Source organism: Biomphalaria glabrata, chromosome 13 (assembly GCF_947242115.1).
Source record: "Biomphalaria glabrata chromosome 13, xgBioGlab47.1, whole genome shotgun sequence".
Taxonomy (NCBI): domain Eukaryota; kingdom Metazoa; phylum Mollusca; class Gastropoda; family Planorbidae; genus Biomphalaria; species Biomphalaria glabrata.
Genome location: NC_074723.1, coordinates 30,353,148 through 30,369,883, shown reverse-complemented (window position 1 = coordinate 30,369,883; position 16,736 = coordinate 30,353,148). Strand labels below are relative to the sequence as shown.

The following is a 16,736-nucleotide window of genomic DNA, read 5'->3' as shown; positions in this document are numbered from 1 at the left end:
CAGAATCGTAACATTACTGGCAATAAACTAGAACTTGAAATTATATTCGAAAATATAATTCCACATAAAAACTCTCACCTCTTTAATATCAACGAAACAATCTCTTAACTTACGCAGCATGTTTTGGAGGGTGAAGTTCCCATCCAGAAGTTACTATCTGCAGTATTTAGTATTACTTAGATGATACTATTTGACATCTTTCAACAATTAATACTAAAACTCTGTCGTTTCCAAGTTGAGTCAAAATTATAAAGAAGAAAGAAATACGTCTTACATTACACTTTAAATTATTGACAGTGATAGTTCAATGAGTGTATTTTGTATTCCATGAACCATTGCACTGTAATTATAAACACTGTGAAATGAGTGTAGGCCAATGTAAATCTGATCTTATATAATGCAGACGTTACTTCAAGAAAGAAGATAATTCGGTCCTACGCGTCATGCATCTAGTCATGCATGTCCACCAATGACAAACACCACTCAGGTTTTAAATGAAATGTTCTACTTTTCCAAAAAATGAATCAACTTTCTGATATACATCTCGTGTTGTAGTCGTTTCTAGTGACTTGCAAAAGAGAAACTCGTCTTAAAATCATTTCTATACCTAAACCCTAACCCATACCTCTAGTAGTAAAAAGTAAAGCTCCCCTTTCAGACCTTGTGGTCTATAGGGCAGACGATGTAAAGGTCATCTGTTTTTGTGGCCTGCGGTTAACAAGGGTGTCATGTGGCCAGCACAACGACCAACCGCCTTTACTTTTCCCTAACTAATGTAAGGTAGCCATTAGAGCTGGGTGGACTCAGAGGCGCTCGAAGATCCCGAAATTAAAAATCCCAGTCTTCACCAGGATTCGAACCCCGGTCCCCGGTTCGGAAGCCAAGCGCTTTACCGCTCAGCCTCCGCGCCTCTAACCTTCTTCCATTCGGTCTCCATGTCTGCAAAGCTCAGATGTTAAATATCTCTAGAACGTTGCAGCTATTTAGGTCACAGAGATTCTGATTATAGAACTTCCTTACATACTGTAAATAAATCAACGTAATATTTTCTGTTTTTAATTTTTTTGGACTAGTTAAACTATAACCTATTATTAGCTATAATTTCTATTCACTTTCGTCATGACGTTACCATAGAAATTATAACCACAATTCTGCATCGTTGCGCTTTGCTTAAATTCCACATAAAAACTCTCACCTCTTTAATATCAACGAAACAATCTCTTAACTTACGCAGCATTTTTTGGAGGGTGAAGTTCCCATCCAGAAGTTACTATCTGCAGTATTTAGTATTACTTAGATGATACTATTTGACATCTTTCAACAATTAATACTAAAACTCTGTCGTTTCCAAGTTGAGTCAAAATTATAAAGAAGAAAGAAATACGTCTTACATTACACTTTAAATTATTGACAGTGATAGTTCAATGAGTGTATTTTGTATTCCATGAACCATTGCACTGTAATTATAAACACTGTGAAATGAGTGTAGGCCAATGTAAATCTGATCTTATATAATGCAGACGTTACTTCAAGAAAGAAGATAATTTGGTCCTACGCGTCATGCATCTAGTCATGCATGTCCACCAATGACAAACACCACTCAGGTTTTAAATGAAATGTTCTACTTTTCCAAAAAATGAATCAACTTTCTGATATACATCTCGTGTTGTAGTCGTTTCTAGTGACTTGCAAAAGAGAAACTCGTCTTAAAATCATTTCTATACCTAAACCCTAACCCATACCTCTAGTAGTAAAAAGTAAAGCTCCCCTTTCAGACCTTGTGGTCTATAGGGCAGACGATGTAAAGGTCATCTGTTTTTTGTGGCCTGCGGTTAACAAGGGTGTCATGTGGCCAGCACAACGACCAACCGCCTTTACTTTTCCCTAACTAATGTAAGGTAGCCATTAGAGCTGGGTGGACTCAGAGGCGCTCGAAGATCCCGAAATTAAAAATCCCAGTCTTCACCAGGATTCGAACCCCGGTCCCCGGTTCGGAAGCCAAGCGCTTTACCGCTCAGCCTCCGCGCCTCTAACCTTCTTCCAATCGGTCTCCATGTCTGCAAAGCTCAGATGTTAAATATCTCTAGAACGTTGCAGCTATTTAGGTCACAGAGATTCTGATTATAGAACTTCCTTACATACTGTAAATAAATCAACGTAATATTTTCTGTTTTTAATTTTTTTGGACTAGTTAAACTATAACCTATTATTAGCTATAATTTCTATTCACTTTCGTCATGACGTTACCATAGAAATTATAACCACAATTCTGCATCGTTGCGCTTTGCTTAAATTAACATTTATTTAAACTTTAAAAAAAAATTATATATATTCTGCGACAATTAATATGTTTGAAATCATTCGGATTTAGTTACCTATCCTTCAAAAACAAAAACACAAAAATATTAACTTTCAATGGAAAAACTTTGCACAATGTAAAGTTTTACAAGTTAGAATAGAGTCGAGATACACACACTCACACAAAATAATACACAATTTCGATGGTCTTGGGCGACCTCCGGCAAATTGTAATTCGACCCCCCAAGGGGGTCGCGACTCACAGGTTGAGAACCCCCTGATCTAAAAGATGACCCTTCCTTAAATAAATTCAACTTATTTCGTATCCAGAATGTAAGATTGGACTCCACAGCTAGCTTCCTCCGCATTGAGAAGTAATTTTCTTTCTGAATGCTTTGTCTTTGTCATGGTTGACTGCATCTTCAGTCCAGTCATTTTGGTCAAAGAAGTAGGTCAGAAATTATATTATATTTATGACTTTTTGTAAGTCAGGGTTTAGTGTTAAAGTTATAACTAATAATGAAATAACTATTTCTTTGGCTTATTTTAATTGGTGCAAATTAGTTTCTGATTATAGAAGATTTAGAAGATTTAGCTGTGAGGGATATTTTACAGCAATAGCATTTTGTCACGTAAGTGCTACTTAGGTTCTATGCATCATTTCCTATTGTTGATGGATGTCTTCGTTGGTTGGTAGCTCCAAACAGTCCAGCTAAACCTCTAAATAAATTAGCTAGTTCAAAACTCTTGAATAAAGCTTGAAAAGTTATTTGAAAAAACAAACAAACTCGACTTTTATTGGTAAATATGTACAGCATTTAATTTCAATTTAGACATATAAAGAAACATAAGGAAAATAACAAGATGTTGAGCGATTTAAAGTTGAAGGATTTAAAATATATTTCAACTAATCTAGGAAGCTATAATGAACACACAACGTTACACCTTGTTTCTCTTACTTCAAGTGAGCTTAGTCGTTAATAAAGGCCTGAACACTGATCTGCGACGTCGTAACCCGTGGGCTGTGGAAACCAATAGCTTGTTGGCACGTTGTACAGTCCTGTAACGTGGCAACGAGATATTGGTCTCCTCTTCCCACAGGCTGCAACGTTGCAGGTCAGTGTTCAGGCCTTCTGTGACGGTAGGTCCCTCTTCAACTCCCCGTTCATTATCCATTCATTCCCTTTTTATAAAGTCGTCTGCATCAATCCAACTCAAAGGTTACATCAGAAGACATCAGCCAATACGTACATGTAGTTTATAAAGGCCTACTCCCTTCTCATAGATTTATTTTGTTTATATTTACAGCCATCTAGAATGTTTTTCACATACATAGTCCTAGCCCTGGTGACTTTCGTCATTGGCAAGTATCTGAGAAAATTTATACGGATGAGGCAAATATTTTCTAAGCTACCATCTCGTTCTGACTACAGTTATATTACTGGTACACTACACAAGGTAATATTTGCTAATTTCATTCAGCATTCTTTGAACAATAATTATTTTTTACAAAGCTTATATCAACTCTATTTTCGAAAGTTGGCACATAGTGCAAACATATATATATATATATATATATATATATATATATATATATATATATATATATATATATATATATATATATATATATATATATATATATATATATATTATATATATACATATATATTATATATACATTATACACTACATCTACACCAAATTTCGGATTCATTTGAAATTTTGCTTACATATTTCTTTTACCTGACAACAAAAGAATCGATAAATAAAAATAACAGATTAGTTAATTAGCTATTGGTAATTAATTATTTTGTTTGATATCTTGAACAAAGGAAGAAATCGTACTTGACAGATGTGGTGGTATAAGTTGAATTAGTTCCCTTTGAGGACTCTTGAACCCATTGGTGATCATTTTTTTTATGTATTTAAAAAACGATCATGTAAACATTCACCCAGATTCCGCCTTCTTGCCTCTTTCATTCCCAACTGGTCCAGACAAGCGATAGGATCATAGAGCATTGAGAAAGCTAAACGCTAAATAAAAATATTTCTAATCGCACAGATTATTATTATCTATTTAAGTCAGCTGTAAGTGTAGTTTCCTGACCCAAACTAATAGATGCTATTACACTTAATATAAGCTTTGGTTTGTTTTTGTTAAGTATTTTTTTTCTTGTTTTTAATCTGCAATAACGACTTTAATAACCAACCACCTACCATAATGTAATATAAAATAAAACAAGAAACAAGGGAATTCCCTTTTAGTTTCAAGTCTTTCATTTACCCCTATCGAGGTTAAGAGGCTAAGTACGCTTCAACTTCGCTTGGCTGTGAAAGGGGCTCCAGGTTTGACACCCGACTCGGGCAGCGTTGTGTTTACTGAGCGCCTAAAGGCAGCACGGAAAACCAACTCCTAGATACCCCCTCCCCACCCCCCAACTGGTCCACAAATGAGATTGGACCAAAGCGCTCTGTTTGTAAAAAAAAATGTTTTACATGTTTCGGATGTTCCTTCAGAGTTGAAGATAGTTTACTTCCTAGTCCAAACCTCCCGCAGGACGACGGGGGTTGGGAGCGAGCAGTGTTTGAACCCTCGACCGTCGATAAATCCGAACGACAATCCAGCGCGCAAACGGCACGACCAGGCAGCCATCCTGAGTATGCTATAAGCATGAAAGTAGCGCAATATAAAAGCTATAATTTAATATTGATGCTGAGATGATAGATAATATTAAAATTTGCAATTCGGATAGGAACACACCATCTAAATTACAAGTAAAAAATAAATTAGATAATAAATTAGATAGAACTTGAAACTAAAATATACGGCAAAGCTCTGATGACCGGCCACTGTGTCTGGTTCTGAAAAATCAAGTGTGAAGATTAGAGAAAATGACTATGTTAAAAACTTTTAAGGAAAATCCCTAATAGACTTATTGTAGTTATTTCAACCAGAATTTAAAGTCACTGATTAACATGCATGACTAGATTAACGTAGGACGTAATTATCTTCTTTTATGAAGTAACGTCTGCAATCTATAAGATGACTAGATTTAAACATAATACAGGCATTTGAAGAGTAAATTAAGCGAAATATAAACAAGGTTACAAAGACAGTTCGTGTGGAAACACAAACTCAAAATCGGCCCCCGAAGTGGTCCACCAAGGCAGGTAAAAAGGCAGCTTTTAATATTTTTAGAAAGAACATCAGAATGAAATTCTATCAAAGACAAACGACAGAGAAGAATGTGGAAAGAAAGTTGATAGATCTTGTGTGGTGCCCCAACGGTCTAGAAGACCAAGGGATATGTGGAGGTGAAGGTGATGTTAAATGTGAACCTGGCCTAACTGATGTTTTATAATGAATATCTAATTGATCTGTTTTGTAAAGGGTCAATCTCTTATTCAAAGCCTCTATAACTATATAAATTTCCTTCAAAAATAAAATATGAAAAACTACTTATTAATTATTGTTTACCCTATTGCATAAGTCATATGCATGCATACTAAATAGATTTTTTCTCTTTAAAAAAAAGTAAAGAAAAATTATATTGTGTTTTAAATGGAGTAGTTAGTATGACAGAACTTACTTAACTTAGCAATAAAATTTTTACAAAAAATCAGAAACTGTTTGCATAAATGTGTTAAACATATGGTAAATATTTACTTCCCTTACTAAATAGGCTCCCGTGTTTGTTACGATTAATAGTGAATAGTTGTAACAGTGGTGTATTTTTATGAAAAAAACTGCTTGCATAGGTGATTTTAAAAATTAAATTTTTTACTTTTAGAAAGGAAAAAAGTTGTCGTTGCATCAGAACTTTGAATGGTCTAAAATATTATGATTTCGCATTTTCATTATCTTTTCTAGTTTACGAGTTTAAGGTAAAAGTTCCCCCTTTAAGACCTTGTGGTCTATAGGTCAGATGATGTAAAGGTCATCCGTTTCTGTTGCCTATAATTAACGAGAGTGTCATGTGGCCAGCACAACGACCAACCGCCTTTCCCTTTCCCCAACTAATGTCAGGTACCCTTTAGAGCTGAGTGTACTCAGAGACGCCCAGTATTTCGAAATTAAAAATCCCAGTCTTCACCAAGATTCGAACACGGAACCCCCGGCTCAGAAGCCAGCGCTTTACCATATAAGCTTTGAAAACAAAATATTTTTAAACTAAAGCCGAGATGCAAAAGCTAAGAACGCGCTAACAATGTTCTCTATTAGCCTATTAACTCTTTCTCTCCTAACTGACGATACCAGCGTTGATTCCACCAGAATGTGGTAAATAATTACAGAGAGAAAGGGTTAATACAAAGTTATAATAAAATTGAGGCCCACTGTTGATTTAGTTCTTTCACCATTACGGTCAGAATCGTCTGTGTACCCAGGATACACAACTTCGCGATACAAAGACATCTCTCTTCACCTGTATTCACCTATTCAATCTTGAAACTATTCATTCGTCCACCGTCACTATGAACGCTAGCCCAAAGTCTTGTCCCAAATACAGTGCTGTCTATTTAATAGTGTGCATAAAACTGATGATGCCGAAAGTAATAATTATGATCCTTCACCTCAGTGGATATTGGAGATTTTCACGACATACTTTACAATGTCAAGGACGCTTAATTGTACCTTAATGCTGCCGACGATGTAAAAAAAATTGGTCTAGAATTGTAAGTGTAATTTTGTTATGAAATGCACTGGCCTATACTATATCCGAGTGTAGCTGATTTGTCTTACATAAGTATTAAGTTGTGCCCACTGACCTATGAATATTCTACCTAGACTGGAAAACGGAAACAAATTCTTATCCGATTGTGATAAGTTCACAGACCTATATATATATTTATATATTGATATGTACGTTACTCAGTTCAAGCTGAAAGGGAAGTCGCACCGAATCTAGAAAAATGGATCTTTTCTGTCTTAGTAATGATCTTTAGTTTTCAAAGCTTAAAATTAATGCAATACCATTTTGTGGATTTTAAATACAATGGGCTATTATTAATATTAATAACAGAACTATGTATTTATTCTTTACGCAGATCTATGATATAAACCCATTTCCTGTTAGTTTCCATTGAGATGATGTTTTAAAAATCCTAGATCGAAATAACATTATCTCATGAATTTAGATTACACATTGATTACCTAGATCTTTCTAGATCTAGATTATGTATCTAAAATTACAAAATAAAAAATATGAGACGAGAGTGTTCTTATATTCGATGTTCAATTACATAGGTTAGAGTTGAAGAAACAAACAACTTCTTATAGGCCTAACTACTTGACAAAACAACGCTTTGTTTCAGCTTTTTGGAAGTTTTTCACGACATTTGTGTGTAGTGTTAGAGATGTTATGTATGAAATAAAAGAGATATAAAAGTCTTGTTCTATGATAAGCTTGTCATTTTCTGGTGATCTAATAGTCTTGTTCTATGATAAGCTTGTCATGTTCTGGGGTTCTAATAGTCTTGTTCTATGATAAGCTTGTCATGTTCTGGGGTTCTAATAGTCTTGTTCTATGATACGTTTGTCATGTTCTGGGGTTCTAATAGTCTTGTTCTATGATCAGCTTGTCAAGTTCTGGGGATCTAAAAGTCTTGTTCTATGATAAGCTTGTCATGTTCTGGGGTTCTAATAGTCTTGTTCTATGATACGTTTGTCATGTTCTGGGGTTCTAATAGTCTTGTTCTATGATAAGTTTGTCATGTTCTGGGGATCTAATAGTCTTGTTCTATGATCAGCTTGTCATGTTCTGGGGTTCTAATAGTCTTGTTCTATGATCAGTTTGTCATTTTCTGGGGATCTAATTGTCTTGTTCTATGATCAGCTTGTCATGTTCTGGGGATCTAATAGTCTTGTTCTATGACCAACTAATAATGTTCTGGGGATCTCACATTCTTGCTCTTAGAATCTATTTTTGTTGTTCCTGGGATCAGTTAATCACGTTTTAGGAATCTTCTGGAGATCTTTGGATCAGGTTGAAACAATCTACTAGTATTTTTCTATGAATTTATCAATTACTATTTTTCTGAAGATTTATTGCTCTTTCTTATGGATCTCTCAACTTTGACAAAAGCACTACTAGTTTTAGTCTTTAGTCTGAGAATCTATTTATATTGTTCCTTCATATTCACCTATCCCTGTTAAACCACACAAGAGTTGTAGACCGTCTTTCTCTATTCCTCTCTATCTTTTGCCTTTGGTAGAATCTCTTTCAGTGGCAGGAACGTCTATTCTTTTATGTTGTCTTCCCATCGCTTTCTCTGTCTGCCTCTTCTTCTTTTTTTCCTGGAACTGTTCCCTAAAGGAAGGTCTTTGCGAGCCCTGAGGACCTTGTATCTTGTTCTAGGTTTTTGTTTTGTTTTGTTCTGGGGTTCTGGAGATCAACTAGTCGTCTTTTGCGATCTGTTGTTTTATTCAAGGGCTCTATTAGTCTTTGGGCAGACAATTTTATACAAACATTTTCTCGTGAAACGAGCCGAAAACATTTATTGTTTTGTAGCTAAGTTTTTAAAAGATATTATTGTTAGTTTGCCAGGTGTTCCAGCATGTAGATACCAAACTTTAAAAAAAACAACAACCTACAAACATTCAGTTTTTGGTTACTTTTAAGTTGGTACTGACCACTTTTATTTCAGATATGAAAATACTTTTCTCAAAGTTCCAGTGTTTATATTGCTATATCATTGCAAACAAGTTAGAACAAATGATTTAAAATAACAAGTAGGCCTAGTACTTAGAAATATTCAAATTTTAAAGATAAGTTATCTAATTGTTGATTATAACATTGACTCAAGGAGCCTGTTTGCGTTGGGGAATAAGAAAAGCCTTCTTTCAATGTTTTAAGTCTTTCAAGTTTACATTGTATCCATTGATACCCAACATTGCTCCTACTGTGTTATTTAATAAACACTTTCAATAAAACGAATCTTTGGCATATTTATAATGTTGTCATTTTCGTTACCGACTTTTATCGTGGGGCATTAAAGCAATCTAACATATGTGGCAATGAAGCAATCTTTCTTATGTGACAATGGAGCAATCTTTCTAATCTGACATTGTAGCAATTTTTCTTATGTGGCAATGAAGCAATTTTTCTTGTATGACATTGAAGCAATCTTTCTTATGTGGCAATGAGGCAATCTTTCTAAAGTGGCATAGAAATAATTTTTCTTATTTGGCAAGGAACCTAATCTTTCTTATGTGGCAATGAAGCAATCTTTATAAAGTAGTAGTAGTGTGTTTTTTTTTTGTTTCCTGTAAATAAAATAAAATATTCCTCTTCATTTACATGTCCAGAGTCCAGTGCAAACTATAGTTTATATTTCCTTTTTTTTCTTTCGATAATCGAACTCCGGTGTATTTCTCTACTTCACTTTTGCGTTTTTTTTTCTAACGGAATAAGCACTTATGAATTGAATAAGATAAGATAAGATAAGATAATAATAAAATAATTGCATTGGTCCAAACAAATAGAATTCCAGTCGTCCACCTCAGCATTAGGCCTACTTCTATCACTAAAACAATGAAGATGCAAACACGGAAGCTGTTCGTTCGATTCTAGTATTTAAAATATCAAATGGCAACGTTAGCTGTCAATCAAATCCCGACTTAAAGGCCGTACTGATCCACTCAAATGACCCGATCTATCTAAGTCCACCCTAAATCAAAGATGTATTTATTTATTAGGAAGCGTGGTCGAGAGGCTAAGTACGTTTAAGCTAAGCCCCCCCTATAAAGGGGGATCGAGGCTCGAGCAGGGTTGTGTTTACTGAGCGACTAAAGGCAGCACGGAAATCCTTCTCCCAGATACCCCCTCCCCCCTTGGTCCACAAATGAGATGGACCTCATTCACCAATCGTAAACAAACAACATTTAGTCCATTGGACTGTAGCTCTCTGAGCATGCTATTAGCATGAAAGTAGCGCTACATAAAAGCTATATTTTTTTTTTGTGTTACTATTACTTTTTCCCTCGGTAGCTTTAATGTACCAGCGTTTCTCAAACTGTAACACCACAGTTAGGTGCTTCCCCGTTGTCTTAAAGAAAAAAAAAGTTCAGGGGGGGGAGGGTCAAGCTAATCTATTTATTTTTCAAGTAAATTTATATTTGTCTTGTCACTCACATGGCACAATTATTCTACAATTATACATATTCATGATTATTCTTAGTTATAGAATTAGTAGCATGCATTGAATGCTTTTTTAACAATTATAAATGGGGACACAATTACCAAAAAAAAAATTACCTTATTTACAAACATTTACCTTTTTTTATAAGTAAAAACACGTGTGTAATATGTATTTAAATTTTTAACATAACTAATCAAATGTACACTATAAGTTTATAATATATAAAGATTAATTTAAGTAGATTAAAAATAAGATTAAAGAACTGTTTATAAATGAAATGCATTTGTGACCTGTTTTTAGTTCTTGTCAATTATATACTGTTAAACGGCATATTCAATCACTCTATACATAAGGAGATAATAATTTTTACATGATATCGCCTATCAATTAGAAGTGATATGATTACTACCTTGAGGATGAGTAAGAAATTTTCCAGGTCTCAAGGGAGGCAATCCAAAACTATCAAAAGAAGGGAGGGGAAAAAATATTATGACATGAACCTTGTTCTTTCTTTAGGAAGGCTTGCTGCATTCTCATCCACAAACATACCGAAAGTGCTGGAATATAGGTCTTTGAAATGTTTTCTGTTTGTTCATAAGAAAGTGCTTTGTTTTTAGATATATTCATCTAGATTATCATTAGTATCAAATAAGATATGTTAATTTATAGAAATAAAATCTTGCAAGCAAGTGAGGCAAGAGTGAACAGAAAGAATTACCATTGTTGTTAATATTACTCATTATGTTGCATTAATTGATATGTATATCTAATCATGATTTTTACTGTGTTAAAATGTTGAAGTTTGACTAACTACATTTTCTAAAATTAAATATGTAAATGTGTTTAGTTTTTGTCTTTCTTTGGTGTAATAAAAAAAAACAAGCCAAACAAAAAAACAAAACAAAAAGAGGCAGAGAACCCCCCAAAAACAGGCTAAGGAAGCCCACAACAGGCTAAGGAAGCCCACACTAGAGGCTAAGGAAGCCCACACTAGAGGCTAAGGAAGCCCACAATAGAGGCAAGTAAAAGAGGCAAAAGCCCAAGGATGTAACAGCTGGATGTCACAAGCAAAATGTATCATGAGAAAGCAAAAACAACATAAAACTGTTTAAAAAGCATAATCTAACCATACTTATGAAACAATTCTTTAAATATTGAACTAGATATCTAAATGAGTTTAATCGAGACCTTCGTCATAGAATGCCCGAACACTGACCAGCAACGTCGCAACATGAACATGTCACCAGTTTAGACCAATAGCTTGTTACCACGTCACAGGTCTGTACAAAGTGGAGACGAGCCACTGGTCACCACTGGACACAAGTTGCGGGGTCAGCGTTGAAGCCTTCTTTTACGAATATTCTCGGTTAAATCATCATGATAATTGGCCTTAATAGAATGTACCTTGACAGTATCCAGGATTAAACGAGGCTGGCCTTGACTTTGAGGTCAAAAGTTCAGAAGAGTTCAAGTACTTCCATGTGGTATGGTTTGGACCACTGGTGCCAATTGTCAACCTGTTCCACCCAGACTCTGTTCGTCAGGTGGTCAAATCTTCCGGTTAGTCTTCAAGACCTTAACTTCTTTACTTATTTTTTTTAGTATAGCAATTGTTCCAAACCAACCGGAAGGCTGTATCATTTCTGACACGCGTTTCACGAACTACATTATCTCAATTGTTCCAAACCATCCGGAAGGCCGTATCATTTCTGACACGCGTTTCACGAACTACATTAACTCAAATTTTTATAAAAGTCTAATGAAACTGAGCCTCTGTAGTCTTGTTAAACTAATTCGGAAGTTTCAAGTAGCCAGACATTATTTATGATTTTTTTGGTTCAGCAAGAATTAGAATCTTATCTTATAAAATTGACGTTACCCCAAACAATACAATAATTACGTCCTACGCGTCATGCATCTAGTAATGCATGTTAGCCAATGACTTAAATTCTGCCAAGTTATTGGTTTTTCTTTGCTGGTCCAGGCTACTCATTCCAAGCTCTAATAGCATTATATGCAGGGGCGGACTGGCTATATGGGCAGTCAGGTAAATGCCCGGTGGGCCGGTACCCAAATGGCACTTATCAAATTGATATAGGTTTATAAAACGTTATAAAAGTGCCCTCTGAGCGTTCTGTGAACAAAAATTCTTTCACAGCTCCTTCAGTGTAATGCTATATTAATCTAACACATTTTTCGAAATATTGTGATAGTGTACATCCGTAGATAGTGCTACTAGTAGGCTTCATCCTTTTTAGAGCCTACACATTTAGCGATTAAAAAGCAACATAAGGCCTATATTTCTATAAAGATTTAGAGTTCGCTGTATGCATGCATATCGATACATTATTAAACCTAACATAATAAGTTTGAAGATAGGCCTAGAATTGGGTATGGTAAACAAGTTATGGGCCGGAATGTATAGAAATGTCCGGCCGATTTCGACACCCAGTCCAGTCCGACCCTGCATATATGCTATCGCTTTTCAATTTTAGCAATTTACATGTTTAGTACTTTACATTCTAGCACTTTTCACAATTTACATACTAAGCACTGTACTTGTTTAGCACTTTACTTTTTTTTAACACTCTACATGCTTAGCGTTATACATACGTACACATTCATACTGAGCATTTTATTTATTTAAAAGTGTACTCATTTAGCGCCCTACACGATTAACATTACACATACATACACTTTACACACTCAGCACTTTACTTGTTTAGCACTCTACATGTGTAACACTCTACATGTTTAGAACTCTATATGTTTAGCACTCTACATGTTTAGCACTCTACATGTTTAGCACTCTACATATTTAGCACTCTACAAGAGCTATTTTCTTTTAAAGCACCAAAGCCTCGAAGCTCTTACCTAGCATCGGGATACGACATGCTGACTCGTTGGCTGGGTGAAGGTTTGTTGATAGCCAATGGGGCAAAGTGGGCCAGAAGTCGTCGTCTGCTGACTCCCGCCTTTCATTTTGATATATTGAAACAATACGTAGACGTTTACAACCAGAGTGGAGATTTGTTGATCGTAAGTTGTTAGTCTCTAGTTCTATGTTGTTAGACGTTATTCACGAATTATCTTATCTTATAAAACACAGACGTTACTTCAAAAAAAAAAGATAATTACACGACAATTACGTCTTACGAATGAGCCTAGGTCAATCTAATGGTAATAAACGTCTTCTACTGTCTATAACAGGGGTTCTCAACCTGTGGATTGCGACCCCTTTGTGGGTCGATTGACGATTTGCCAGGGGTCGCCTAAGACCATCGAAAAAATGGATATTTGGGCCTATTCTTCTATTGCTGTGTGGGGGGGGGGGGGGGGTCGCGGCAGAGTGGGGGATTGTAAAAAGGGGTCGCCGAGCCTAAAAGGTTGAGAACCGCTGGTCTATAATATAATATATTACATGTACCCTGCGGGCCGCGGCACCACTGCCTTTTCTTTAGAGGAAATTATCCTGAACATTTTCTTTTGAATCTTATCTTTAAAATTACAGAAGTTACTTCAACAAAAAGATCATTTCGTCCCAAGCTGACCCATGACTTAATTAGAGACTAAAACTTATTGGTTTTACTGGCTACATCAGCCAGCCTGTTCCATGCTCCAATGGCACCAGGGAAGTAAGAATTTGTCCCAGCATAGAGAATAAGAAATGTGCCTTAGATCAAATCAAAGTATCATGTTTTTATTCATTCGACCATCATTCGTCTTTAGACCATAGCGTCAGATTTCGTTTTCTGTAGATAAACTTAGTATGCCAGTCATACATAGAACAAATACATTTTTATAAGCATTTTCTCTTCATCAAAGTTTGTCAAATTAATATATTTCCCAAATATCCTATGGATAACTCTTCATTTTGTCATTTCTTTTTCTCTTTCTTTTAGGAAAAGATGAAGAAACTTTCCAAGACAGATCAATCCTTTGACCTGTACCCACTGATTAATCTAGACGCGCTAGATATCATTTTAAGATGTGCTTTCTCTTACAAGTCCAATTGTCAGACCAAAGAGTAAGGTATTTTTTTAAATCTTAATTCTATATTTAGATTTATTAAGCTTCGTTCTGTTAATTGAATTCTAGGACTCAGCGCAGACACCTCGCACCGATTGAAAGTAATGGCTTCTCGTTGTGCTGGCTACATGACACCCTTGTTATCCGACGGTCAAAAAAAACAACAGAAGACCATAACATCATCTGCCCTATAGTTCGCAAGGTCTGAAAGGGGAATTATACTTTCTGATTCCACTCTTCAATTTACCGTCAATGCAATTCTTGAAGAACAAAGGATTAAAAGCGCATCAATAAGCAGAGGGGCCACTTCTTCGCCTGGTCATGCCAGCTTTTACTGCGCTATATTTTCATTCTTCTATTGTTACCTAAATATTTACTTTCGCTTATTAAGCCGGATTTATGACTTCGGGAGTATATTTTCAATAACTGTTATATTTATATGGTAAGGAGTCCCTATATCAGGATCTCAGCAAACTCTACAGAATGATATAACCAAATTGACAAGTCGGTCTCCAAAATAACTTAGCACTATAATGTGTAATATTAATTACTTCACAGCTAATGCTGTACAATTGGCAACACAAAACTCTGACTGATCAATTGCTTCACCGTAGATACTGTACTTAAACAAACTCTACTGGCCTCTCTGTCTTGTCCTGGATTCTACTTTACCGGACCGACTTCATAATGGGCTCACTGTACCAGACTTAATCTGAATCATCCTGCACCTCCGCTCTTTACGCAGCGTTCCCCAGGGCCTTCTCAAATACGCTCGAGCATCGCCAGTTCATTCTAGATGATCACATCACGGGTGATTTACAATGGAAGTGTTCACACGAACAGGCCTGTGTAACACTTGTCAGCTGATAGTACACATGGATGGCTGCCTGGTCTTGCGGTTTGCGCGCTGGACTGTCGTTCGGGTTTATCGATGGTCTCGGGTTTAAACCCAGCCCACTCCCATCCCCCATCTTCCTGCGGGAAGACTTGTTTTCTTGACTCAAGTCACTTTATATACTGTATGTGTCGCTTTATATACTGTATGTGTCACTTTATATACTGTATGTGTCACTTTATATACTGTATGTGTCACTTTATATACTGTATGTGTCGCTTTATATACTGTATGTGTCACTTTATATACTGTATGTGTCGCTTTATATACTGTATGTGTCACTTTATATACTGTATGTGTCGCTTTATATACTGTATGTGTCACTTTATATACTGTATGTGTCACTTTATATACTGTATGTGTCACTTTATATACTGTATGTGTCGCTTTATATACTGTATGTGTCACTTTATATACTGTATGTGTCGCTTTATATACTGTATGTGTCGCTTTATATACTGTATGTCGTTGTCGGCATAGCTCAGATGTTTGATATCAAAATGACGTTTCATGTTGTTCAGATTCATTGATGCTGATAAAAAAAACCACGTCGTTACAAATGACGCATCGAGGTTTCGTAAGTCCTGCTTTAACTTTTGAAGTAAAACCATATCTTAAATAGATTACATAGGTGGCCCCCGTCGGAGTCGGATCTCTATCGGATCCGCCTATTCGCAAGGAATATTATAGACAATATTTTATTTTGATTGTCAAAAGAAATAATGTTTCAAAAATTCATTTTCCTCTGTAAAAACAAAAATGTTTTTTTTTTCTGTATTACATGTTTCGGATGTTTGGATTTAAAATAATTAACTTCTCGTTGGACATCGGAGGATGGCGGCGAGCAGGGTATAACCCAGCCTGGCCGTGCAGTTTGCGTGCTGGACTGTCGTTTGGATTTACCCGCTCCCATCCCCCGTCGTCCTGCGGAAGGTTTGGACTAAGAAATAATCTTCAACTCTTTAGGGAACATCTGAAATATGTAAAACAAAAAAAAAAAAAAAAAAACAATGACTACCCCTACCAGCGTTGCCGCTTCAGAGATAACAATTTTCGTATGTTATATAAATCATAAGAAGCTTGGTTTGAATGTTTTGTATTCACTTTTCTTTATCATAAAAAAAACTTTTTAATTTGTGTTTATTTTTGTCTCAGAAAGTCACCAGACGATTACTCTACAGTCATAGAAAAAATACAGCTCATGGCCGGAGATAGGTTCTTGTGAGTCCCAGATAATCTATTTAAAAATCTCTCGTAGTCTTAAGTATTAAAACATTCATTAATCTCTATAGCACCTATAACATGAAGAAGTCATCCAGGTGATTGAGTAATTTTTTAGGTTGTTGTTTTTTTACTTTTGCATGTTGCGAAT

At 35.6% G+C, this 16,736-nt stretch overlaps 1 protein-coding gene across 3 annotated transcripts in view; it reads left to right on the top strand.

Annotated features, from left to right (window-relative positions):
• The window catches only part of LOC106057390 (ultra-long-chain fatty acid omega-hydroxylase-like), a 29,055-nt gene that overhangs the window by 250 nt on the left and 12,069 nt on the right, over positions 1–16,736 (top strand). Inside the window, exons 1-6 of one of the 3 annotated variants that reach the window (XM_056007703.1) lie at positions 3,312–3,414; positions 3,607–3,756; positions 11,853–12,000; positions 13,292–13,479; positions 14,343–14,467; positions 16,520–16,585. In XM_056007703.1, coding sequence (XP_055863678.1) covers positions 3,616–3,756; positions 11,853–12,000; positions 13,292–13,479; positions 14,343–14,467; positions 16,520–16,585 — 668 coding nt within the window. In that variant the 5' untranslated portion in view covers positions 3,312–3,414; positions 3,607–3,615. Of the gene's footprint in view, positions 1–3,311; positions 3,440–3,606; positions 3,757–11,852; positions 12,001–13,291; positions 13,480–14,342; positions 14,468–16,519; positions 16,586–16,736 lie in introns of those variants that run through there. The other 2 variants (XM_056007702.1, XM_056007701.1) reach the window with 2 other exon arrangements.